A 25633-nucleotide genomic window follows, 5' to 3' on the forward strand; every position below is an offset into this window, starting at 1 on the left:
GAAGAAGCAAATCTCCATTTCTACCTCTGTGGCAGGCTCTGATCTTTTTATTATTTTTTTTTTAATCCAAATTATCTTTCTCTTCAAATAGAAAAAATATTCTCACATCAGGAAAACTATTTCCTGCCCAGCACTATTATCCAAGGAAGCTTTACTAGCTACGCATGTTTCCCTCCTTCCAAAAAGCAGGATACTTTGCCCTCATAGACAATCCAGAATTTCATAACTGAAAGAACTATAAAGATACTGATTTTCTTAGGTATTATGTGATACAGATGTTTACCTCCTGCAGCTTATGGGTAAGATGTACCCAGTCATCAAAAATGTCAAAATATTGTGTGATATTATACATGGGACTCTGTAAAATAAGACAATCAGTCTGAAATATTGGAAGGGTACTTAATTTTAATGACCAAGACAGTACTTCCATTAATGAAACAAACCATAAAGTCCATGCTTTTATGATAAACTCTACCTCTCTGCATTTTTTAACTTCATTAGAAGGCACAAACATGCCTTCTAATAAAAGGTGAAAAATACAAAAGCTGAGATAGATCAGGATATTACTGATACAACGGCTGACCTGTTAGAACTGCTGTTTGTGGGGTTTTTTTTGTTTGTTTGGTTTTGTTTTTTGTTTTTTTTTTTCCCCAACAGGTTTGTGCTTATTCCTATATCTAAATTCTTGGAGAACAGAGGATAATATTCATCGTTAGGTATTTCAGAACACTCCTAAAAAAGCATAAAGGTGATTAATTCTGAAAAAATTAGACAGCAGTTTGGACACAGCTACTTTGCCTTATACTTCTGAATAGACTTTAGTGAGGAAGGAACACTTCTTTAAACCTTAATGTTACTTTCCATTTTTTACAGGATGCATTGGACTTTCATTCCTATATGCTTTAAAGAAATATGGTATCCTTAGAAACGCTCTCAGACTTCGCAAATGTACACCAAAATCCTGGAACAGAAACTGAATATATCCTCTTCCAGGCTACAGGTTTTAGAGTACTACCAGTTCAGGGCACTAAATGGGCATACTTAGGATTTAATTAACTTTACAGTGTCTAAGAGCATTCTGGTAGAAGTGTACATATTTTACAGAAAAGTGTTATAAAAAAAATATAGACATTATATAATAAAGAATACAGAAAAAAAATAGATTAAACAAATCAACACTTAAGACTACAAGTAAAAGACATGGCTGAAAAGCACTTCCCTCTTGCTGTTAGCTTCTCTATTTCCCTTTTTATTAAAACACTAAACCATGAGCATTAAGCAGTTCTTAATTTAGCTTTATAATAAAAATTGAAATCCTTCTTAACCAAGAGTATAGTTTTGTTGAAATCTGTATCCTTTATTATTTTATAAGGTGAAAGAACAAAGAAAAGTCAAGAAAGGCAAGGAAAAAAGGTGTCAAAAGCAGAAAAAGAAACAAGAGAAGTCTTAAGATGCCGACAAAGGAAAATGTATGCAAAAGATGAATGTGTATGACAGCAAGAACAAATTTATAGGTCAAAATTTAATCTCAAGGACTTCTTTCACTTCGGACAGTTAAAAAAGTTTGTTAAATATCAAGAAGCTGGTATAATGTGATTAGTGACTACTACATTGTGATCCAGTGTACTCAACCACTGCACATATTTTATCCCATATTTCAGACACATCGCCACTTTGTAATGGAGCACACTTCCATGAGTGCACAGCTAATGCTGAGACAGTTCTGGAAGTACAATTAAGACAGCCATAGTGGCATGGCCTTGTGCTTGTGGAAGCCTAAATCTAAGCCTCAGAAGTTCATCACACAGCTCACCTGTGACTGTCCATGAATAATTTGGAGAAGCTGACAGTCAGAGAAGATTCAGAGTAGCCCTGGGAGGCATCTTCTTTCTCTAAGTAGTTCTCTCTTTGGCAGTGCTTGCTGTGTCTGACTGTCTCTCCAACAAGGACTATTCTGCATCATGCCTATATACCCTTATTCTACAATTTTAGTATATTTTGGGCATTACAGGCGATGTCAAAGGAACGATGGTAGACAGAAGGAAGACTACTGTGTGCACTGATGAAATATGCCTGGTTGCAGATACTTTAGATTAGTGTCTGTGTTTTCTTACTCTAGGTTTAACAAAAGCATCAGAGAATCTCTCATTCTGGTATGCAGACAATAGTATACTATACGTAAACCTCCACCTTTGTAACAGGTGTATTCCTTTTCCATGATATTTATTTTGCTCATGTGAATAAGGTAATAGATAAATACTGCTAGTGATATAAACAACATAATTAAAAAGTTAAGTCTTTCAACAGACTTTCAGCAATAAAAAAATACCTTCTCACAGGGTTAACACCCTGGCAACCTGGTGAGATAGTCAAATTCCCTCCTGCTTACTTGTTTTCTGCTTTTCTGCCATAGTTATGAACTGTGGCATTTGTACTTGCAGCTGCTACTTTTTTTATTTAGTGATTAAACCACTTTCCAAGTAAGACAGCGCATCTCCTTGCTCCTTGTCAGAAGAGGGAACTGAACCCCAATTTCTTTCCTGGCTGAGTGCCCTCACTATGAAAGACAGCATATAAAAGTCCTGTGGCTGCAGTGGCATGGCTGCTGTGCGGCTTTGCTACTGCAAGTTTTTTTTTCTGAAGCACAAGCCCTCATTAGTTAGGTCAATCCACTCAGGTTTAATTTTTAAAAGTCCACAACAATTTGTCAATTAAATTTATGTTCCCAAATCACTTTCACAGAATATTTACACTATAATTCCCTATGAAATCAAAGCAGCTAAACATATTGAAGATTTCCTTCAGAGTTGTCATCTGCCTCATACCAGCAAGAAGAACATATTTCTTTGATTAACACACTTTTTTTCTTTCTTTGAACATCAAAAAAATCTTGATAAAGAACTAGACTGACAGCTTAACGCAGCTTTCAAGGCTTTATTATCAAAATCCAAATCACTTCAGATTCTTCTGCTACTTCTGCTGCTACTGTAGTTATTAATATATCATCCTAACTAAAAGAAAAATATCCAAGAAGTATTTTAGCTCATGAAAAAATCAGTGCTGCCCTTGTTTTTAATATATTGTGAGCACAAATATTCTAACCACAGAGAAAGTTTTTCAGTTGGCCATTATACTCCCAAATCACAAGTTACTGTCGCAAAGAGCATTCGATGCCTTTAGACATTTTCATAATTGGCTCAGAAATAGCCTGCTGCAAGAAAGGTTAACAGACCTTGCTGTTCCTCATATGGACAAATCTCTATTAAAAACAGCATAACTGAAAGGTTCTCAAGAACCAGGAAACCATATTACTTGCAGCTGTTCCTTAAGTCTAATTTGAACAAAAAAAAAAAAAAAAAAGGCAAATATAACAGACAGCCTCTTCCTCTGTCTACTAAATCAAAATCCTAGGCAGCTTTTACCACATCTCCTGTGTCACATGGATTCAGGTGATATCCTGGCACTGAATGTTAGGCACATCAGGAAAACAATTTAATGTAAATTCAACATGATGTTAAAATACTAAATTAGTTTTTTAACCTAAGGAACAATATTAACTGTTGGCATATCTAAGCACACTTCCAGGGATTGAAACCGGATATATGAAAACTTTCCAAGCGTAATATATTCCACTTCCTAGGTAACAGTTTTTATGTCCAGTGATTTTCTGCTTTTTCTATTGTGATCTCTTTTACGCCATGACATACAAACATATCACAAGCATACAGCTCACCCTTGCAATCACTGATCAGTAAATTAATCGAGTTCTGTAACTACTATTCAGTAAAGCTTTGGGAAACAATACCAAAATTATATTGTTCCTCACATTTTTCTTTGCTCATGTTGTATCTTGTCTTGACAGTTTCCCCAGAGAGTCCTCCTGAGACGTCTGAGCTGGAAAAAGGGGGTATTCTGATCCTTTAGCCCAAAATCTGCCACATACCTTGTTGATCTGAATCATTTTACCCAAGCCAGAGCTGAACATCAGAAAGCACCCAACAAAGGGAACATACATAGAGTTTTCCTGAAGTGCAGAGTAGACTCCTAAATAAGCATGAATAATTTTGTTGGAGCAGGTTAACAACATCTCTTGAATTCCCACAATTTCTCTGTCTGACAAATGAAAAAGTTGAAAGCCATACACTAGCACCCCAAACACTGGTGAGATAGCAAATGAACATCCATTTATCTTCTGCTTCAGCCGCGGATGTAGATCAATAGTTACCAACCATTCAGCAATATAGTTACAAGAGAAGACAGAGGTATTCTTTCAGTGCCATGCTAGTACATGGCAATATCCTAATACGAGGATAGCAAGAACATAAGAAATTATGAGATTTAGTCTCAAAAGACGTAAGTGACCAAAACAGGATTCCCCAAACACATCAGATCTCCTGTTAGGCAGACTGTGAAGTGTCGTGAGAGGAAGGCAATATCCCCTTAAATTCCTTTGATCTTTAAGCTTAACTTTGCTTCTATAGTAGTAGTGTCACAATAAGCAACAGCATTCCCTTTAAATCACCAAGTTAGCCAATATATTTCTCTGGCAATGATTTTTTTTTGTACTTTTTGCCGGTAATCTAGTTATATATGTATAGTGATTTCAAACACACACACACATACATACACAAAGATACTGAAAAACCCATATTTTGGTATCAGTATTTAATACAAAAAAGAAAAACAAAAATAAAATGAAATTAAATATAAAAATAGAAAATACAATTTTGGTGCATCAATGCTAAGGAGATTCAGTGCCAAGATAAACGTTTTGAAACTTTGATTATATAATTCTGTTCTTATCAGTTCAAATAAAAAGCAGCAGCTCTTATTTTGCAGGTGAAACTAAACCCTAAAATTATTCTGAAGTCAATGTTACCAACAATGCAGTTATAACAATAGGTACTATCATAAAACTGCATCTATCATTCAATTTTCATAACAACGCATTACATGAATTGCTCCATGTTATTAAAAGATCAGTATTTTCAGAATATTTGCTTTGAAATAATATATCCTATGTTAATAAAATGAAGATATACATCAGATGTCAATAAGAACTTTACCTTAGGGATTTCCACAGGATTTACCTTATTTTGTAAGATACACAAATTCTACCTTACTATACCCTGGAAGTTTGGAAATACTTCTAGCTTAGCACATTTCTTAGAAAGGGCTATGTAACCCGCTGCAATAAAAGTAAAGAGACTTGAAATCAAATCATAAAGTAGTATGGTTATTTACATGAGAATTCATAGACATGAGCCAGGAAAACTACATTCAAACAGAAGAAAGAGTAAAATAGAAAATGTTATCTGAAGTGATGGAGGTGGTGACAGAGGCTTTTTATTAGATACATTAAGTACTTAAAATCAGTCATATAATTAGCAAAGATAAGAACTATAGGTTATTTAATCAGGGGCTGGCATATTGGTTGAAAGGATTACTTTTCAGGAACTCTATTCAAAACTAGTGCTAATAGGGCACTAAAATAGGGTTAGGAGGATTGGTTATGCCCTCCACTCCCACCACGTACCTAAGTCTAATGTGATACAAACTAATTTGCAATTTCAGAGTGTAGAGTTGGAAGCCTAGGGTATATTAGTTGTTAAGATTCTGGGTCTGAAGCAAATCCAGGACTCCTTAAAGAACAAGGGAAGTAAAAGCACACGCTGTGTATCATGTCAATCTGCGCTTTACTAAAGGAGTATTTGGGTTCTTCTCATCTGTATCTGTGGGTACTCTAGTATATGCCTGGATAACAACATTCTCTAAAAATAGGGGCTTAATTACTGGAATTAAAGGATTTAAAAAAAAAAAAAAAAAACATAAAGCATCCACAGTATAAAGGTTTTCATGCTGTGATTAAATTTTAATTTCTTTGTACTAAAGAATAATGTGTTTATGTTTATTAAATAGGAAGTGTAAAATTTGTTCCTTAACAATTCATTTCATTGCTTTTAATGGCTTGGATATTGTCAATAATATATGTAAGTGGCCACTTAGCAACCTTGACTGGATTTTGAAAGAAGGCTTTGTTGGTTTTGGATGTATATTAGAAATGGCTGATGCTTAACTGTTTATAAAGCCCAGCATCTGTTGTAAATATTAAATATCTCCACATGAAACTTATGTTAAGATTTGCTATTTACTTCAGAGATTTGAAGATTAACTGATCCAAAATGAAGTCTGCAAATCAGCTGCAAATTTGCATTGTTAGCATTCATTAGTTCCGATAATAACTCCCCCTCCAAAAAAGCAGGCAGTATTTAATATAATATCGTTGCATTACAATGGATTTTATTTAGTGTGTGCTCATGAAAATCAGGGAAAACAACTTACTCATGTGTATAGAAATACTTGACCATGCTCTATCACCAAGCAATAAATAGCAAGCTGTAGTTTTGTAGTTTTATTACAGTGTTTCTCATATCTGTTATAGACTCCCTTCATATGTGAATTTACTACAGATTAAAAGTAGTCAGAAACCTTTATTGGTGTGTTATTGTTATTTCAAATGGTGTGACTAAACAGTGGAAGAGGCCAAGATTTAATTCCTACATAGACATGTTTGCCTTTAACATACTGTAATAAAAGGCAGCAGCTTTAATTAATTAAATAATGTATACAACATCCAATAGGCATTTCAATCCATAGAAAAGGTTCAATGTCCTACTCTGAGTAATGAAACATCATCTACTATAAACTCCTATACCAGCCTGACATAGGTGAAGACACATTAGATTTTCTTGACCTTGGGCTATAGAATATGGATATACCTGGTGTGAATCAACGGTTTGTTTCTTGCACAACACATGCTGGGCCAATCCCTCAATGTAATTGTGCACCATGTTAAACAATGCTTTCTCCTAGGCAATGAACTGATTTTCACCATTTAACACTGCCATATGTTTTAACTGACAATTTCTAAAGCCACTGTTTCTTTAACAACTGGGTATCGTTACATATCTTTAAAACACGTAACGTTCCTTAAAGGAAAAATATTCTCATACCTTCTCAATATTAATAGTACATATTGCAGCTATTTGGTTTTCTTTTGTTTTTGTTTTTTGGTTTTTTTTTTTTTTCAAGGGCAGAATGGCAGGTGTTTAATAACAACCCCCTCCAATGGAAGTGCCCAATAAATACATAATCCTTACCATTAGAACAGTACAAAACCATACCCCATTTCAGTCCTGCAGTAGTGAATTTGACAGCTGAGGATCCTAAGAATACACACATAAATTCACTGCTCCTCTTTGACACAGCACACTACTTTCAGAGATGTACTTCGAAACCACAGGGGATACTCAGGACTTAGGGACACCTATTTATATATATATTACACAACACACTTCCTCTAGCCCTCTGGAGGTTTGAACCCAAGGTTCCCCAACCATACCAGCCTCCAGATAGCCACTATTCCTGTAAGAATAATGCTTACAAGAGTAAGAAGTCTGTCAAGCAGAAGATTTTAGCTCATTAATACTTTCTAAGGAAATGATAAAAATATGAAATTTTGTATGAGAGAAAGGTGCAGATATTGCAGATGCAGACTGCAGTCATTTTGCACTGTAGACAACAGACATAAGCAGGCTGAATCAGTATTACACTCCAACTACCTTCTTTTGCTCCAGCTCAGTAAACTCAAGCATGAGCTACTATAGGTTTGAAGTCTGACAAAAGAATATGCTGATTCTTTTATTTTTCTTTCTGTAAGTGTTATAACCAAGAGTTAGGTAGAACAGGTTGTTTAACTATAAGCCATCTCTTGCACATGTGAAATATTTCACACTCTACCATAAATATTTTTGCCTTGTGTTGCTTCTTCTGATGACTACAGTTGCAGTAACACTGCCTGAGTTCAGAGGTATTGCTCCCTGGAGTTTTATCCTTTTATGAAAAGAAACCTGCGAGTTCAATGGGACAGGTAACAGATGCCTACAATCTGGTTTCTCTGTGGGGCCAGTGTCTTCCTTTTAAGTGTTTTCAGCTCACTCACAACCAAGAAGGTTGAAGGAAAGAGACTGAAATGTCTTTTGTGTTGATGTTTATTACATTTACTTAAAATATGCAGCTGTGATTCAACCTAACAGGCTCTGTCACTTAACCTGAAAAACTGGAAGACTAATGAAAATATCGAAATAGTTTTTTTCTATTCAAAATTAAACATTCTGACTTTTCAATTCAAAGCCAAACTAATCCAACATCAAAAGAAAGGCAAAGCACATCTGAGAATGGAGCATTTCATTCATCCCATGACAAACGATTCTGCTTTTAAACTGAGGCTGCCTTATGCATTAAAAAAAAAAAAAAAAAGAAAGTTTACACTGATCTCTTTCAACCTCAGTCACCAAACTAGAACTCGTACTCACTTTCAACAGCAAGGGATTTGGGTAGTCTCCAATATTCAAGTAGAACATCTGTGTTCTGGTTTGTTTGCTGTCAGACAGGGTTAGAAAATTTTCAGGATAAAGCTTTTGGATCCAGCAACAGTGATTGCATGACAGGACTTTTTTTTTTTTTTTTTTTTTTGTTTTTTTTGTGGTCAGTTAAGTTGTGATACTGTGGTATCTATACTGTATAATGCAGTACTCAACCTGGGACACATGCTAAAGATTCATTTACTTGCCATTTCTCCCATCTTTTTTTTTCCTGTGGCCTTCAGAGATAGTGTCATATAACATGTAGGTCAAAACAGAAGCGTAACTTTCTTCACTCATACTCATTATAAGAACACTTACTTGCCTGGAGATCACTTGCACAAAGTAAATTGATACTTTCTATCACTTAAAAATTTCCTTAGAGACTAAATGCATAGATATTGGCACAAAATAAAAGCATAATTAAGCAAGTTGAGAGGGAATCTCAAAAGCACATGGTCAGAAACATGCTACAAATCAAGTTATTAGGAAGAGGAACTTTTTTTGCTTTAGGATTTGTTCTTCATAGAATATGAAAATAGACTGATGTTTGAAAATCTCAGAGATGATGTACTTAAGACTGTAAATGCAATTTATAAATCCTACTTTAGTTTACTGAGAATAAGAAAAAGTTTTATGTTACAGGTTGCCAGAGAGTAAAATTAGCATGCCTAATTTAACTGAATATTATTTTAGAATAGTCAATATCAACTTGAATTATTGTTTAATATATTCTTTGTTTTCCTGTGTATATTCCAGTCACATCACTCATACATCTTTTATTCCCAGCATCAAATCTATGATGTTTACACAGATCTCCCTGCAGGGCATTTTGGTCTAACTGAATCATTATTTCAACAGTATATCCTAGTTTAATGATACTGTTACTTGAAATGTTGTCTTTTGCAAGTTTTCTTCCCTCTAGGGTTAGCTGAGCTCTTCCACAGTGAAATCATAAAATCTGACCCTACTATTAAGCAGGAGAAGCTGGAAAGTGAACTCTGTTTTCTCAACACAGGGTCCTCAGCACTTCAGACCCATACAGTAGGTAATGTGACAGCTGAGATTCTGAGTTTTATGAACAGATTTAAATCTTAATGAAAACTCAGTACTGGTTTCTGATAATAGGTGCTAATGATCATAGAATCATATAATCATAGAGTAGTTAGGGTTGGAAAGGACCTTAAGATCATCTAGTTCCAACTCCCCTGCCATGGGCACGGACACCTCACACTAAACCGTGTCACCCAAGGCTCTGTCCAACCTGGCCTTGAACACTGTCAGGGATGGAGCATTCACAGCTTCCTTGGGCAAACCATTCCAGTGCTTCACCACTCTTACAGTAAAGAACTTCTTCCTTATATCCAATCTAAACTTCCCATGTTTAAGTTTGAACCCGTTACCCCTTGTCCTATCACTACAGTCACTGACAAAGAGTCCCTCCCCAGCATCCCTATAGGCCCCCTTCAGATACCGGAAGGCTGCTATGAGGTCTCCACGCAGCCTTCTCTTCTCCAGGCTAAACAGACCCAACTTTCTCAGTCTATCTATCTTCATACAGGAGGTGCTTCAGTCCCTTGATCATCCTTGTGGCCCTCCTCTGGACTTGTTCCAACACTTCCATGTCGTTTTTATGTATAGGATATCAGAACTGCATACAATACTCCAAGTGTGGTCTCGCAAGAGCAGAGTAGAGGGGCAGGATCATCTCCTTCTACCTGCTGGTCACGCTCCTTTTAATGCAGCCCAGGATACGGTTGGCTTTCTGGGCTGCAAGCACACACTGAAGCCAGCTCATGTTCATTTTCTCATCGACCAGCACCCCCAAGTCCTTCTCTGCAGGGCTTCCCTGAATCTCTTCTTTGCCCAGTCTGTAGCTGTGCCTGGGATTGCTCCAACCCAGGTGTAGGACCTTGCACTTGTCATGGTTGAACTTCATAAGGTTGGCATCAGCCCACCTCACAAGCGTGTCAAGGTCCCTCTGGATGGCATTCCTTCCCTCCAGTGTATCAACCGAACCACACAGCTCGGTGTCATCGGCAAACGTGCTGAGGGCGCACTCAATCCCACTGTCCATGTCAGCGACAAAGATGTTGAACAAGACCGGTCCCAACACCAATCGCTGAGGGACACCACTCATTACTGGTCTCCAGCCAGACACTGAGCCATTGACCACAACGCTTTGCATGTGTCCATCCAACCAGTTCTTACTCCACCGAGTGGTCCACCTATCAAATTGATGTCTCTCCAATTTAGAGACAAGGATGTCTTGTGGGACAGTGTTGAACGCTTTGCACAAGTCCAGGTAGATGACATCAACTGCTCTACCCCTGTGCATCAGTTCCATAGCCCCATCATAGAAGGCCACCAAATTGGTCAGGCAGGATTTCCCCTTAGTGAAGACATGCTGGCTGTCACCAAGCACCTTGTTGTTTTTCATGTGCTTTAGCATGCCTTCCAGGAGAATCTGCTCCAAGATCTGGCCAGGTACAGAGTTGAGACTGACTGGTGTGTTGTTCCCTGGGTCATCCATTTTCACCTTCTTGAAAATAGGGGTTATATTTCCCTTTTTCCAGTCATTGGGAACTTCACTTGACTGCAATGATTTTTCAAATATGATGGACAGTGACTTAGCAACTTCATTTGCCAGCTCCTTCAGGACACATGGATGGATTTCATCAGGTCCCATGGACTTCTGTGTGTTCAGGTTCTTAAGATGGTCTCAAACAAGATCCTCTCCTACAGTGGGCCTAAGGTCTTCATTCTCAGATTCCCTGCATCTGCCTTCCAAGCCTTGGGTGGTGTGGTCAGAGCTTTTGCCAGTTAAGACTGAGGCAAAGACGTCATTCAGAACCTCAGCCTTCTCCAAATCCAGGGTAGCCAGTTCTCCTGACAGCTTCCAGAGAGGGCCCACGTTGTCCCTAGTCTATCTTTTATTTGCAATGTACTTACAGAATCCCTTCCTGTTATCTTTGACATCCCTAGCCAAGTTTAACATTAACTGGGCCTTAGCTTTCCTAACCTGATCCCTAGCTTACCAGACAACATCCCTGTATTCTTCCCAGGCTGCCTGTCCTTGCTTCCACCTTTGATTGTAAGATGTGATTAATTAAAATGGCGTATTAGGACTCATTCTTTTGACAGAGGTGGGGATGCTACTGTGCTCTCACGTACATTCTTTTTTATCTGACCATCACCGGAATAAAAATTGTTCTCCTGCAGATCCATTTTTAGGAACAAGTAATGAATATTTTAATATCACTGCTAGACATTTATGTTGAGCCTTATTTGGAAAACAGTATTGAGCAATTCCATACTGCAGTTTTCAAGTGATTAAGGCATGTATCTAACATTACTCAGTGAAACTTAATCTTCTGAGCCCAGAAGAAGCTTTTGAAAAGGGACTTGATTTCAGTTTAGTAAGAAATTGAAAAAAAAAACAGGTGCTTCACGGAAAAGAAATGTCACAAGGTGGCTGCTAAGTCATTTGAAGATTTAAGAAACAACAGATAATGTGGATTTTTAATTTATGAGTATTTACACATAATTAAACTTAGATTTTCCAAAGATCTAAATGTCTAAGTATCCCTAGACTGTTTAGAAATCCATACCTTAATTTATTTATATTTTTACTAAGTTAGTTATACTAAGTCTTTGTGTCCAAAATCTATGAATACAGCAGTTTCAAAATGTGTCAGAGCTCTTAACAGTCACCTGCTCCCAAAGCAATCAGCAATGCTGGCTAGTAATCATGAAAAAGTCCTTCTAAGCCTTGTGATATGTTCATTTTGAGAAGGTAAACAAGTACAGAGAGATTATTCTTTCACACACAAATACACCATGTCAGGAGTTTCCCTATTGGTATGCTCTATTTACACGTGAAAATTGGGATGAGTGTTGAGGAATACCCTTAGGAATTTGATGATCATTACCAGGATCTAAAGCAAAAGATTCTCCAACCCAAAACTTAGCCTAACTTGCTTCACTGAAACAAAGCCAATATCCTTGTGTATCAAAAGACCTCTGCACCCAGTATAAAGTTTCACTTCAGTGGGGAAACTTTCGTACGTTCATTTGCAGAGTAGAACCTCAGTGCAAGGACCTGCTTTACAAAACTGTGTGACAGCTGTGGCAGCTCAAAACCTTGAAAAATTATGAAGCAGAAAACTAACATAAAACCACAAAAGAATTTCTTTTTTTATTCATCACCAGAAATATTCACATGTGACAATACAGGATTTTTAAATTAGTAATACAGGATTTTCAAATTACTAAGTGCTATAGACTATGAAGCACTATGAATCTGACTTGAGTTGGACTTGCTGATCCTAAATCATTTAGGTTCACAAAAAATTCCACACTCTAGTGAATTATGTCTTGCAGTTCAGCAGACATCTAGAAAAGAGTTTTATTTTCACACACAGCAGGAAAATGCTGCTGCAACATATTATGGAGTGTTGCCACATGCAAATAACTGTTAGTGGAACAAACTATTTGTGAACTAACATCATCCGGAAAATTCTATTCAACAAAAATAGAAATCCACATTTTTTTATCACTACACAAAGAAGAAACATTTTAAAACATCAGGCTCTATTGCAATATTTTGCTCAAGTCCTTACATTCTTTTTACAAAGGCATAATCTTTCTGAATAGTCTTTCAATACCCAGAGAATCAAGTTCTTTCAGTACTACAGTACCAAAGCACGTAGGGACTGGAACTATATATTTTTGTAATTAATTTCCTTAAGATAATGTTAGAAACATCAGATTCCTTAAAATATAGATGAATTTCAAGGTGAGCCTGCTAGCAGATGTTATTAATGGAGTATGATTTATTGTGACATGAAATCTGATCTGAAACTCATGTTATTAGCTGAGCTTTTTATAAATTATAATTGCCAACTGCTGAAAATATGCAGAAAGACCACTGATAAACTAGCTTCATCTTCAGGGCCTAGACGATCCACATTTGCTAAATGTCCAATACCTCTAGTCCTGCTGAATGAGTATAATACATTGGGATGCACAGATCAGGTTTGATTTTTTGCATAATGTAATTCTTTCAGAATGAGAAGCATCAGAGGTAGGTAGAGTTCATAGAAAATAAATGTTTACTGTGGAACTTGAAACATACACTTGGGTTCACAGTCTGTCATTGCATAGATTCTAAACAGATTGAGTATTTCAGGGAAAAAAATCTCTGACTGTTAAATGTAAAATGTATACTTCAACACAGAAACAGTAAGAAGTTAGGTAATATTCAAACATCATTCTGTACAGCTCTAAGAAGACTTTATCATCCTAAAGTCTATGAAGATCTGCATCTACACAAGACTTTCCGCATCACCCCCATGGAAAACTAGAGAAAGTCTATGGGTAAGCTCACAATGACAAAAACATTTGTGTTAATAATTATTTCCAGATATTCCATTTATTCCTAGTAACTTTGTATCTTACTTCCCTTCCCCCCCCCCCCCCCCGGGCATTTAACTGTTAATTAAAGTTTCTGAAATATTACTTTTACTTATCACAACTTATGTGCTTAATTACCTAAATAAGACAAACAAGCATTGCATTATGAATATTATCTACTCAACAAACCAGATATTGAAAGAAGGTGAATTTACAGTACATGGTGTAATACATTTTTAATCTCCAGAAAAGCTCTGAGATAATATTGCAAATTCAAAAAGCAGTACAAGGAACAGATGCAAAGTCTAATTCCTGACTTATTTTACATATTCAAAGTTATTTAATGATAAAAGCATTTATGTGTAAAATGGCATTCACTTGCCCTTACTAAGAGTATATATGGAAGAGCCCCCTGTCAATATACTAGTGTGCGTGTGGGAATGAAACATAAGGATCACCATCTGCAGCTGTCTAATAAGTGCTCCTCAGTGCCTAATGGCAAAGTGTCAATTCAGGGATCCTCAGATACCACAATGCATCATCTTGTCCATGCTAGTCTTACAAGTCAAACATTTAACATGTGAGAACAGTTTATTTATAATGCTATTCGTTTCAGTTGAAATACCAGATATAAAACAGTTACCCTACAAGCAGTCTGGGAGCATATACTTACTATAAAACGCACCAATTTTCTCTTTTTTATAAGAATCAGTATTTTAAAGGATGTGCAAAATTTAACCTCTCACAGAACATACCTTAGTAACATGTAAAAAATCTTTTCATATGTAGATATTTTTAGATTCTTACCTACTGTTGAACTTCTCTGGATGTTTTTCTCTCATGATATGGAATCTGTGAGCAATTGAAGCATCCTAACAGGAAAAAGAAAACCATAAATCTATTGTGACAGCAAATCACAAAATAGAAGTCCAAAACTGTGAACCAGACATATGGTTTGTAAGGTGTTCTGCGAAATGTCATTTTCAACAAAACCAATACTCTTATCAAGAAGGCTTAAAGGTACACTGTATGAAGAATGGGAGATATCTGAACTTAATCATTTATCACCCTTGTTACAGTCTCCATTATTTCTTTTTACAAATCAGACATGATAGTTTTAGTTTACTAAAAGTTTCTTCAACATCTGTACCATTCAAATCTGGTGAAGGTTTACAGTAAGACCATTCACACTGTTCTTTCTTGTAGGAGTACTTACTAAAGTCTATGAAATCTGTTCCTTTAGTACAGATGAGTGATGCAGCAGAGTTACTGTACATCCATATAGCTTGATATTTGCATATGGCTATTCAACAGCTTTCTCTAGAAAACAGGAATGAATTGTAGAAAAATTGGTAGAAAATGGAAATAAATGTCAGGAGATGCCCCATTTAATTAAATTAAATACATATTATAAAGCTATTTAAAATTTAGTAAATTATGCTAATACTACATTTAAATAATGTGTATGTGAGATGAAATAGCTGCATGAAATACTTGTATGTGTATAACATTCTGAAGAAAATCAAACCACTGTGGTGGGGTGTTGCTGAAAGTAGAGTATTTGGAACTGATGTGCTAGAATCAATCTTCAAAGCATTTTAGTATCTCCTTTGCAGTTATGAAAATAATGCTTTCCTCATTTCAGATCATGTAATATTTATTTCACATAAGAATGATTAACAATTTACAAACTAGGAATTAAGAACAGAGAAAGTTTCTTCATCTTTTAACGTATGCATTAAATGAGGTGTGAGGATATGAAACCTACCAACTCTGAAGTCTTGTGATAGCAAACACAGAGAAATCCATTTGGATCATGCTTTTATAATTATGTCTTAAAATGCTGCATATATATGAATATATTCATATATTTATAAAGAAAAGTTCAGTTACTATGAAGTTTAGATGAATTCCATTTTTCAGGTAAAGAGAGTCTAAGAAACTAAAAATAAAACTATTGCTATAACCAACTATCAGGTATTTTAAAAAAATACATTATTTATCAACTGAAAAGATTATGGAAGTAAAAAAAACAAGAATTTGAGTGTTTCAGTATGAAATCTGTATCTAGCAACAAATTAAACACTTTAAATACTTAAATTTTATATTGCTGCTACTGCTAAACATGATTAAATATTTCGTTTAGCATCATCTTTATTTAAATCAATGTTATATAAATCTCAGTAAGCAAGCAAGTACTAAGTGCAGATATATAGATACCCACTAATATCAAACATGACTGCAAAATTTTACATCCAAACAGTTTTTATTTACTAGAATCTTATGTAGGGCACGCTCTGGAGAACAGAATGGTTCAGCCTTAAGGTCTGGCTTACTAACTCATGAGTACTTTGAAAAAAATAAATGGATGAACTTTAATACCTTGTTAAAGAGAAAATTGTCCAGACCAATTGATAACATTTAAATAAGGTTAAGATTATGAACCAAAAAAATACCAAACCAAAACACATAAATCCAAATATTTTTTACACACTCCACTACAAAAGGATATAGCATAATATAGAATTTTTAGGCAAAACTTGTGATCACTGATCAAATATGTATTTCTCCCTTGAGATATTCACTTTTATTCATGCTCTTGTTATACAGTTTTCTAAAGATGTACATAGTTTGTTGCTTTATGCACATCATAGTATTTTTTGATTAAGAATGGAATTGTCATTTAACATTTTACTGTTCTACAAGGAAATGACAGCAAAAATCCCTAGCAGAATGGAATGGTGTTAGTCACAAAATGCCTTATTGCTCTGTCCTGTCACTCAAACCATCTTCTGAAACTTTCAGTGCTACATTCTCAAAACGCACTCATCATTACTTTAGATTAATTTTTATGTGCAATTGTATAAGGCAAATATCCACAAGTATCCAGGTGATCCCATAGTTCTTGGAGACGGATAAATAAAGCTGACAGTAAACCCTGAGACATCACACTTCTAAACAAAGCCTGCCAAATGAAATAAAATAATAACTCTGTTAACTTTAGAAAGACCCATCATTCATACTTTATCCCACATTAGATGTGCCAACATGAGAAAAGTATATGTTAGCCAGTTCTATACGAAAAAGAAATGAAAGGACTACTGTTGTAGTTAACTGTTCGTTTTCTATATACTGAAGACAGAACCAAGATAAAACAAATAAAGGAGTAGTAACATATTTGACAGACACTAGGAAACACTAATCAAGGACTAACTGTCTAATGAATGAAATGAAAAGGCTAATGTGCTTACTCAGGCATAACAAATGCAAGGCACAAACAAGCTAGGGATCAATGCCCACTGCAGATGGCAAACAGGCAGTTGTTTCCATGCAAAATTGATTTGATAAAAATTTTCCCCTGCCTGAACATTTTCTGAATCCAAACCTCCAAAAAAGTAATACACAAAGCTAATTTTGACACGCATGACACGAGACAGGCACACGTCAGAACAATTTAATAAAAAAAATGTTGAAAGGCTATTTTTACTAATGGAGACTGTAAACCAGGGTAGTAACTACACACACAAGCTTGAAAGCAGGGAAGCTGCTAAGGCTTTCCTCAGTTTGTACTGCACAACTGCCCTCTTGAAACCTTAATTAAATCCAACATAGACAGCCCTTAGATTCCCTATCAAGAGGACCTCTTCCCAACCATAACTCCATGCTACAGGAAAAGTTCACTGCATGTTAGCAAAAAAATCTTTTGCTTTAGGGGGAAAAAAAAAAAAGAAAAAAAAAACCCACTACACTGGCTTTTCTGGTTTTAAAATGTAATCTTCTAACTGTTATGATAGTAGCATACAGAATATTATAAATAAATAACAACTGCAAGACTTCAAAGTAACAGGAACTTGAGTGGTAGGGAATGCAAGTTCTGTCTAAGAGCTGCAGGAATCACTAGATGCAATCCCTGAATCCCAAAGAACAGCCATGAAAAGTTTTGTGTTTCTGGATGAGAACAGAGAGTTCTTCACTGTGAGCTGTTTCAGCTACATTTGAAGTAGGATTCATTTTAGCAGACTTCATTCATTCGTTTCAAAAAGAGGGATCTAGCCTTACCTGTTTAGAGCATACACCTGTTGTTGAATCAATGGAGAATTAATTTTTTTTTTGGTCACAAACTATATTACAAACACCTAATTAACTATTCTAAGAAACAGAGCAATATCCCCACCGTAAGCTGAAAATTGTTTGCATAAAGCTGACCATTCCTGGTGGATATTGTGGGTAGCCAGTAAAGTATGAGAAATTATTTTCGTCTTCTATAATAAAAATTATGTAGAACAGAAAACCAAAGAGTCATCTCATATGTTTCATGGTATTACCTAGCAAGATAACAAGGGAACAGGTTTCTTTAGAAAGATCATCTGACAATCAGATACTGGTTTATAATTAATACCACCTGTGGGCATTATTTATTAATTTTTATTAATAAACTGATATGTATCCTAGCCTGAAATACAATTTTCCAGCAGTGCAATACCTGAATCTAAGTATTTTCCATTTTTAAAAGTAATGCATTATAAGCATACATAAACATACCTTAAATTTGCAAGGTCTTTATGATTAATAACAATCTGATGAGACACAATGCTGTCAGGCCTGTTGCAACATGAAAGGAGGAGGGAAGTCTTTCAGGATCACTGTAATATGAAACCAGTACCTTCCACTACACCATTGGTTTAGTCACAAAGCTCATTTTATACCTAAAGCATTGTAATACTTTTCACCAAGGCATCCAGAGATGGAAATTTTTTTTTTCAGGAACACTTTTGCAACAAAAGCAACGCTGGTGTGCAAAGTAATGCTGAATAAAGAGCATTTAAAGCAAAACTAATTAATTACACAATTTTGTGTTTCTGTGAACGTTATATGAATATTTGAGTTGTATGCTACTCTGAAATACTTAATTTCTTTTTTAAGATATACAGTATTTTTAGTCCTTTACATGTCATATGCGATGTACGACAATATCCTGGACAATGACAATTTCTTTGAACTTTAATTTTATAGTATCAACAATCTAATCTGAAAAAAAAACCCAACCCCACACCTTGTTTCCTTTTTATGCCTCTCTAGCTTAGATGGTTTCCACTCACTACTGCAGAATTTTGAAAGTACAGATGAAGGAATGGGTGTCTAAAGAACACAAAATGCAGTTCACCCCTGTTTAAATTCTACAGAATTGTGAACAGTCTTTTAAAAAATGCACCTCTGTATCTCTAAATATTCAACCTGGAAATATGCATGATGAACATGTAGACATATACACATATATAAATCCTTATTTTGAACCTGTTCAGAGTCTGAAGTAGTTGGACTATCCTTCTTACATCTCACTCAGTTTGTTTTAAATCCTGACAGTGAAGATAAGATAGAGAACAGACAGCGCATATCTGAATCTACTCCTAGGAAATGGAAAAAATATTTTAATTGAACTAGAACATTTCTCAAAGTGACCTGCCAAGAAGAAAAGAAGCTTAAGTTGCTACACCTTTTTAATACCTTATGATTGACTTACACACATATATATTCATCTTTTTAATGGGTATTAGCATTACCGGAAAGCAATCTGAAGCAGTCTTTTCAGAGGAGTAACCTTATACATTGTGAATAACCTTATAGAAAGATTAATGCATTTAATATATGTCCAACTACAAGCTTGATGTGATTAAAATTTCCATTAAATAATAATTTTTATGCTGGTGAACAAACAAATGACCAATGTGCATCTTCTTTGGGTATAAATGGTCTGATTATTTTTTTCTAAGATGCTTCTTTAATTAAGGCTTAATGGATCCACAAGGCTAGGAAGCTTAAAGGATAATTCAGCAACCTGTAATCTTTGGATCAGAATGCAAATCTAACCTGAACTACCAGTTAGCTCACATCAGTTATTAATGTGGGATAGTACAGATGTACAAAAATATAATTGAAAATAGATCAAGAATATTTTGCTGTACTTGCTTAAGACTCAAAAGAGTATTCCTAGATAAACAAACATCCTTATGATTATGCATTCCTATTTTTTCATACAAAAAGCAAAAGCCATAGATACATGTTTTAATATTTCCCATGCTATGACAATCAAGAGTCTCAAATAAGCAAATAATATGACTAGTACTGAACCATTCAATGTCAAAGTCTAGAAAAAGGTAATCAAGAAACTACAGGCCCTGCCTTATTTGGATCAAGCTGTCATTTCATATTTGACTCCCAAGTATTTTTGATTAAATTACAAGCATTAGCCTTTGAGACCTTCCAAAAAAAGACAAACAAAAAAAATCATTAATATATTAGGTTTTGGTGTAACACTAGTTACTATAGTTATCTTAGTTCCTACTGATATTTTAAGCTGGTACAGCTGAGAAAAGTGATAGCTTGAGAAGGTCAGAGCAAGAAGAAATTTCAAGCTCTTTTTGATGCAGCTTTGCTGAAAGATAATGATAATTCACATAAGAAAAATCTGAGAAAAAAAAATAATCTGAGAAACTTGTGTTCCTGTTTTTCCAAGAAAAACACAGACACTGTCAAGATAATGCTATTCATTTTGTCAGTGATATTCTTGACAGCCAGCCCTCTGATGGTCATGTTTAAATACATTTCAGCTGCACACGTATTACTAAGTCAAATGACAGTTCATATTTTAAATACTCATTTAAATAGGTAATATCTCTAAAACCAGGATGAAAGTTTCAATAACTACAGTATTTATAAATGATAGGCAAAAGACCAGAGGATCGTATATCTGGAAATTGTAACAAAATATTTAGACCAGGCCTTTAAACATGCTTCCTCACACTTTTTACTTTAAGTCAGATCTCTCTTGAGTTTCTGACACTATGTATACATAATTTGCTATTAGAAATGTTTCACACAGACACAAAGGAGAATCCATTTTGCAGGAAAAGATATGTTCATAGAGAATGACCACATGTCCCATCCCAGATGTAGGGACCACTCCAGGAACCAGTCCTTAACACAAGCTTTTGTACCAGTACGTCATGGACTTTCTTTGAGGAGTTACTTCGGTGTTTAGAAACTAATGCTAAATTCCTATGTATTTCTATTTTTAAATCACTAATCAAATTCAAGGACCACCAAAGAAGACAGCAAGATAAGACTGTTAGTCATTATCAGACCAGATGACTAAAACAAAATATACCCCATGACTCAATACAATGCAGAGGACATGTGCCTCGTAAGATGAGCTCTGCTGAGGATACACAGTGTTACTGAGCACATCTTCCTTTCTTTATATTTGGTCACCCTAAATTTACTGTAACTAGAGAAGAGTTCTTCTACATCTATGCTGAGTGTTTATGTGGTCACTAAAAAGAGAAGAAAAGTGATCACATGGCAATTAGCCAACATAGCCATATAGACAGTGTATTAAATATCTTGTATATTAAAAACACCTCTGTGGCTAACCTTTAGTAGCATTTCTGATAACTGCTGATGGAGAACTATGTTGAAATTGTCCCAAATTATCTTGCACAGTGAGTTTGAGCATAACACGCTCAAGGTCACAGCTCAGACTGAAAGTCAATATAAGCACTGCAGTGCAATGCAATGGGCTGTTACTTTAGCTGTTGTTAGGAAACACACAGTAAAAGTTTACGTTAAGAACCTGGCTAGCTTGGAATGAATGCCTTGATTTTCATGCCCAGCACTTTTGCAATTCTGAGGAGAGAAAAGTGAGCAATTCTCAACACAAAATCAATTACTAAGCATTTTTTGCTAAAATCTTAACATATAGGCATACTTGGGATAAGGAATAATTAGGGTGCTGTGTCCTGAAAAATTAAACTCAACTGATTTATGTTTTTCAAATAATGTCCTAATAAAAAACCCCAAACACCTAAACAAAAAACAAATCCCTCTGGGTATTTTCATTTTGAGCTTTGATTAAGTTGGCATTATAGTAGTACTCTCAGGGGCTAAATTTAGGCCCTTAATTTACATGCCAAAACTGGCAGGATGATCTCCCAATGTGCTCAAAAGTAAGAACAAAGCTCTTTAGAACAGTTTTTCCAAAAAGCATGCAGACAAGATTCTGTTCTGAATCATCATTTGGAAATCTTTCATAACTAATCATACAACAGGCTGAGCAAACCTAACTTCTTAACTTTATGAAGCTATGCCTGAAATGCAACAGTTTGAGCTGTCCTTTGAAAAATCTTCGCTGGGGCTCATGCCAAATTTTGTATCACCACCCATTTTATATGCTCATTTGCTTGATAGGGATCAAATAATAAATGTTCACCTGACTTCGCCTTAGCAACTCCCCATAACTTGTTAGTCAAAGCCTTGGCAACACAGTGTTATAATTTTAATACATATTTATGTTATTCATTTGTTTCCATAGCAGATATTTATTTTTATAAGAAGTATGCAAACCACTGAAACATCTCTCATTGATTTACACTCTGAAAGAATATTTTTCTCTTAAATGAAAAAGGTCACTGTTTTCATTCATTATGTTTTCAATTTGAAATTTAAATTTTTGCATTAGACTATTATTTACTATCTTCCCTATTGGACAAACAAATATTAATTTATTAAAAAAACCCAGCATACTCATAAATTAGGACTAGATGCTAGATTATTCAACTAAAGATGTTCTCCCTCTCTCTCCACTGATACACAACACACTTTTTAACATCCTCTCCCTTGCATCTATTATATAACCCATTTGCTCTTTCTTCTAGGCCTAAAAGCAACTTTTCTGACTTTTGCTCAATATCTGGATTTGTTCTGGTATTGCACTAATCAAAATATTTCTTGAATCCTTCTACTTTATTTTCTTGGTTTTGTCTTTACCTGTGTTACCCCCAACTAAGCAGACACAGAGCTATCAAGACACAGGTTTTCTTTATCCCATAACTCAGGTATTAATTTTAAAGTGTTTTTCATTTGTGTCAAGCTTCTTCCTTGGAAAGATTTCAGGATTGACTTGCTCACCCTTCCTAATTGCATTATCATTGACATTCTTCACGTTCACCATCTTCTCCATTTGACTTGTGGCAAATGAGGCAAACTTCTGCTTTTTTCTGTCCTAAAAAAAGGATAGTTAACTTCTGCGTTTCACATTGTTCACCATTAACGCCAACTCCCTCCCTTTCAGGAATTTCTCTCAGAATCTTCCAGAACTACCCTCTCTGACATAATTTTCCAGGATCAGTGTCAGTGCCCTTCTCTTCCATTCCAACCCCTGTTTTTCCCCTGAGTGACAAGTTCACCACAACTTGTATGCCTTGCAGAAGGAGGAGAACCCCTCCTGATACTACTAGTCTGCATATTACGAGTGAGCACCTCCAGTGAGAAGAAGTGATGAGTTCAGAGAGTATGTGGATGACTAAGATATTTGTTCACTGTATTTAGCATTAAGAGTTATGCCTAAAACTCCACCTTCTTCAGACTTACTCTTTCCACCATCTCCAAATCTACCAGGGTCTTAATGCTAGACATTCACCTGTGAGATCCAACTATCAACAATATATTGGCCTAGAGACCTTTGTTTTTATTTAGTATTTCATTCTTCTCTATTCCTGCCCCCCAAATGCTATTCAATCAATATGGCTCAAATGATTACTGTATCAATTTTCCCCCTTGGTTTTGATGCTTAGTTTTTTCCTCATGTATTTTACACCTCTGTAGCCTGTTATTTAAACACATACAGTAAAATATTTGGAATGGCAGAACAAGTTCTATTTTCTCTCATGGAACTTAGGACTGCTTAGGCTCAAATGCACAGTTAACTCAAGCATAGTCTTTGGTTTTGGTGGTGTGGTTTTGGGGGGTTTGAGTTACGTCTATCCACAACTTTTTGTTGCCAGTCTTTAACAACAGTCTGAAGACTTAAAGAAGTCTTAATCTTACCTACATCATAAACTTCCTTCCTGTTAAGTAAGCAGCTGTAGAATACTCCAATATGGAAAGAAAAGCAAGGCCTCACTGTCAAATGCCTGACTTCTAAATGACTACATATAAAATCCACAGAAGCACCACATACTGAGGGAAATTCTGTCCACAGTTTGAGCGGGTGATGGTTGCATTTTTTTGTTCTTTGGTCTTCGGTTCTTGCCATCATTTGGTGATATGTCTTGATTTGCAGACCTGGCAAATTGTATAAGCATCCTAATTCCCACACATGCTTCAAAAGAAGGTTCCATCAAGCTTCCTTCTTCCTTCTCTTCTTCCGATCTGGGCCACATCCTTGTACCAGTAGTCACTTGGGATCTAATTTACACCTTAAAGGTCTGTCAAGTAATACATAGCTGTGGGAAGGCAACAACAGCAACTGAAGAGCAAACTTGCAGGCTTTGTGTAATGCTACCTTCATGGGCAAAGAGTGAAAGGTATCCTACTCTTTTCAGGCATTTAGCATATTAAATAGTTGTACAACTTTTGAGGGCTTCCAAATTCTGAAGAAACAGTAGAAGAGTGTAATGGAAGTACCTGCACATAGCCTGGTTCTTGCTAGTGCTCCCAGCTTATGCAAAAGAGACAGATTGCCTTACAGCAGGGTGAAGTCGTAGGGGAAATGGCAGAACAGTTTTGTGTCAAACTGAGACAAACCTATTTAACAGGTAGTTTGAAAATAACTGGACAACTGAGAAGCCTCCAAGAATTCTAAACTAGATTCACCTGATTCACTCATGCCAAGCCAGAGTTGTTTCTCTGGGACTCTAAACAGGTGCTGCAAAAACGGAATGAAATTAAACTGTTCATAAAGGTGTTAGACTGAACAGACTAGACCCTAGCAGATCATCTTGATCACACACTGGCTTTACTGCTGCTGTTACTAAATTGCAACTTTAAAGGTGAATGCATACTAGTCTTCATTCACAGTCTGAGTGGTCAGACTCCTCCCTGGAGTGCACATTATATGGCAATGTTCATGAAAAACAGGTCAGTGTTTTCTGAAATATACCTGCTATCCCAAAACCTTGATATAATTAGTTCATATAAACTGTGTTTGATATCAATTGCTCTCAAGCTAAATAAAGCCTAGGCTCTGTAGTAATACTTATCTGAAATACATACTGGTCTAAAAGAATGGAACTAGATGCTATCTTACTGAGCATTTAGGGGCTGAAAAAGATACTCTGCATGAATAATACAATCCTGTATTCTGAAAAAGCATAAACATCCTATGGCTTATAGAATGAAAAGATCTTTCTGAACTTAGCATGTGGATATATGGAAAAGTGTTAAAATAGGACCAAAACTGAACGTGTGTTTATGTTAAGTATAGTCAAATTTTTCACATTTGATTCACATATATTTTCCACCTGAAACAGATCAAGCTTTCTTTACAGCTGCTTTGAATAAATAATTTAGATATGTAAAACATTTTACAGAAATGATGACATGGTTTAGTGTGAGGTGTCCCTGCTCATGGCAGGAGTGTTGGAACTAGATGATCTTATGGTTCTTTCCAACCCTAACTATTCTATGATTCTATGATCTACACAGCGTACAGCACACAGAGGTTATGCTTCTGTAGTCTCTGGACACTCAAAGACTTTGATGTTAAATATATTTACTTATCCCAAAGAGGCTCTATTACATGGTATAAAGGGAGTAAGTCACATGTTATTATCAGAATGTTGATACTTAAGGACAACAAAAAAAAATGTTCTTTAGTATATTGAAGCCACTAATAATTAAGAACTGTAAACATTTTTTAAAAAGACTAACATGCAGTTTAACTTTGCTTCAGATGAGAAGGACAAAAAACATGCAGCAACTTTAGAAACTACCAATTCTGTATTTCACTATTGGTTTAT

At 35.6% G+C, this 25633-nt stretch overlaps 1 protein-coding gene across 13 annotated transcripts in view; it reads right to left on the bottom strand.

The window, feature by feature from the left end:
- Positions 1–25633, bottom strand: part of DGKB (diacylglycerol kinase beta) — a 500304-nt gene that overhangs the window by 135291 nt on the left and 339380 nt on the right. For all 13 annotated transcript variants that reach the window (XM_065666235.1, XM_065666238.1, XM_065666233.1 and 10 more), the window contains one exon: positions 14646–14710. In XM_065666235.1, the coding sequence (XP_065522307.1) occupies positions 14646–14710 (65 nt within the window). The remainder of the gene's footprint in view (positions 1–14645; positions 14711–25633) is intronic.

Source organism: Lathamus discolor, chromosome 2, assembly GCF_037157495.1.
Source record: "Lathamus discolor isolate bLatDis1 chromosome 2, bLatDis1.hap1, whole genome shotgun sequence".
NCBI classification, from domain to species: domain Eukaryota; kingdom Metazoa; phylum Chordata; class Aves; order Psittaciformes; family Psittacidae; genus Lathamus; species Lathamus discolor.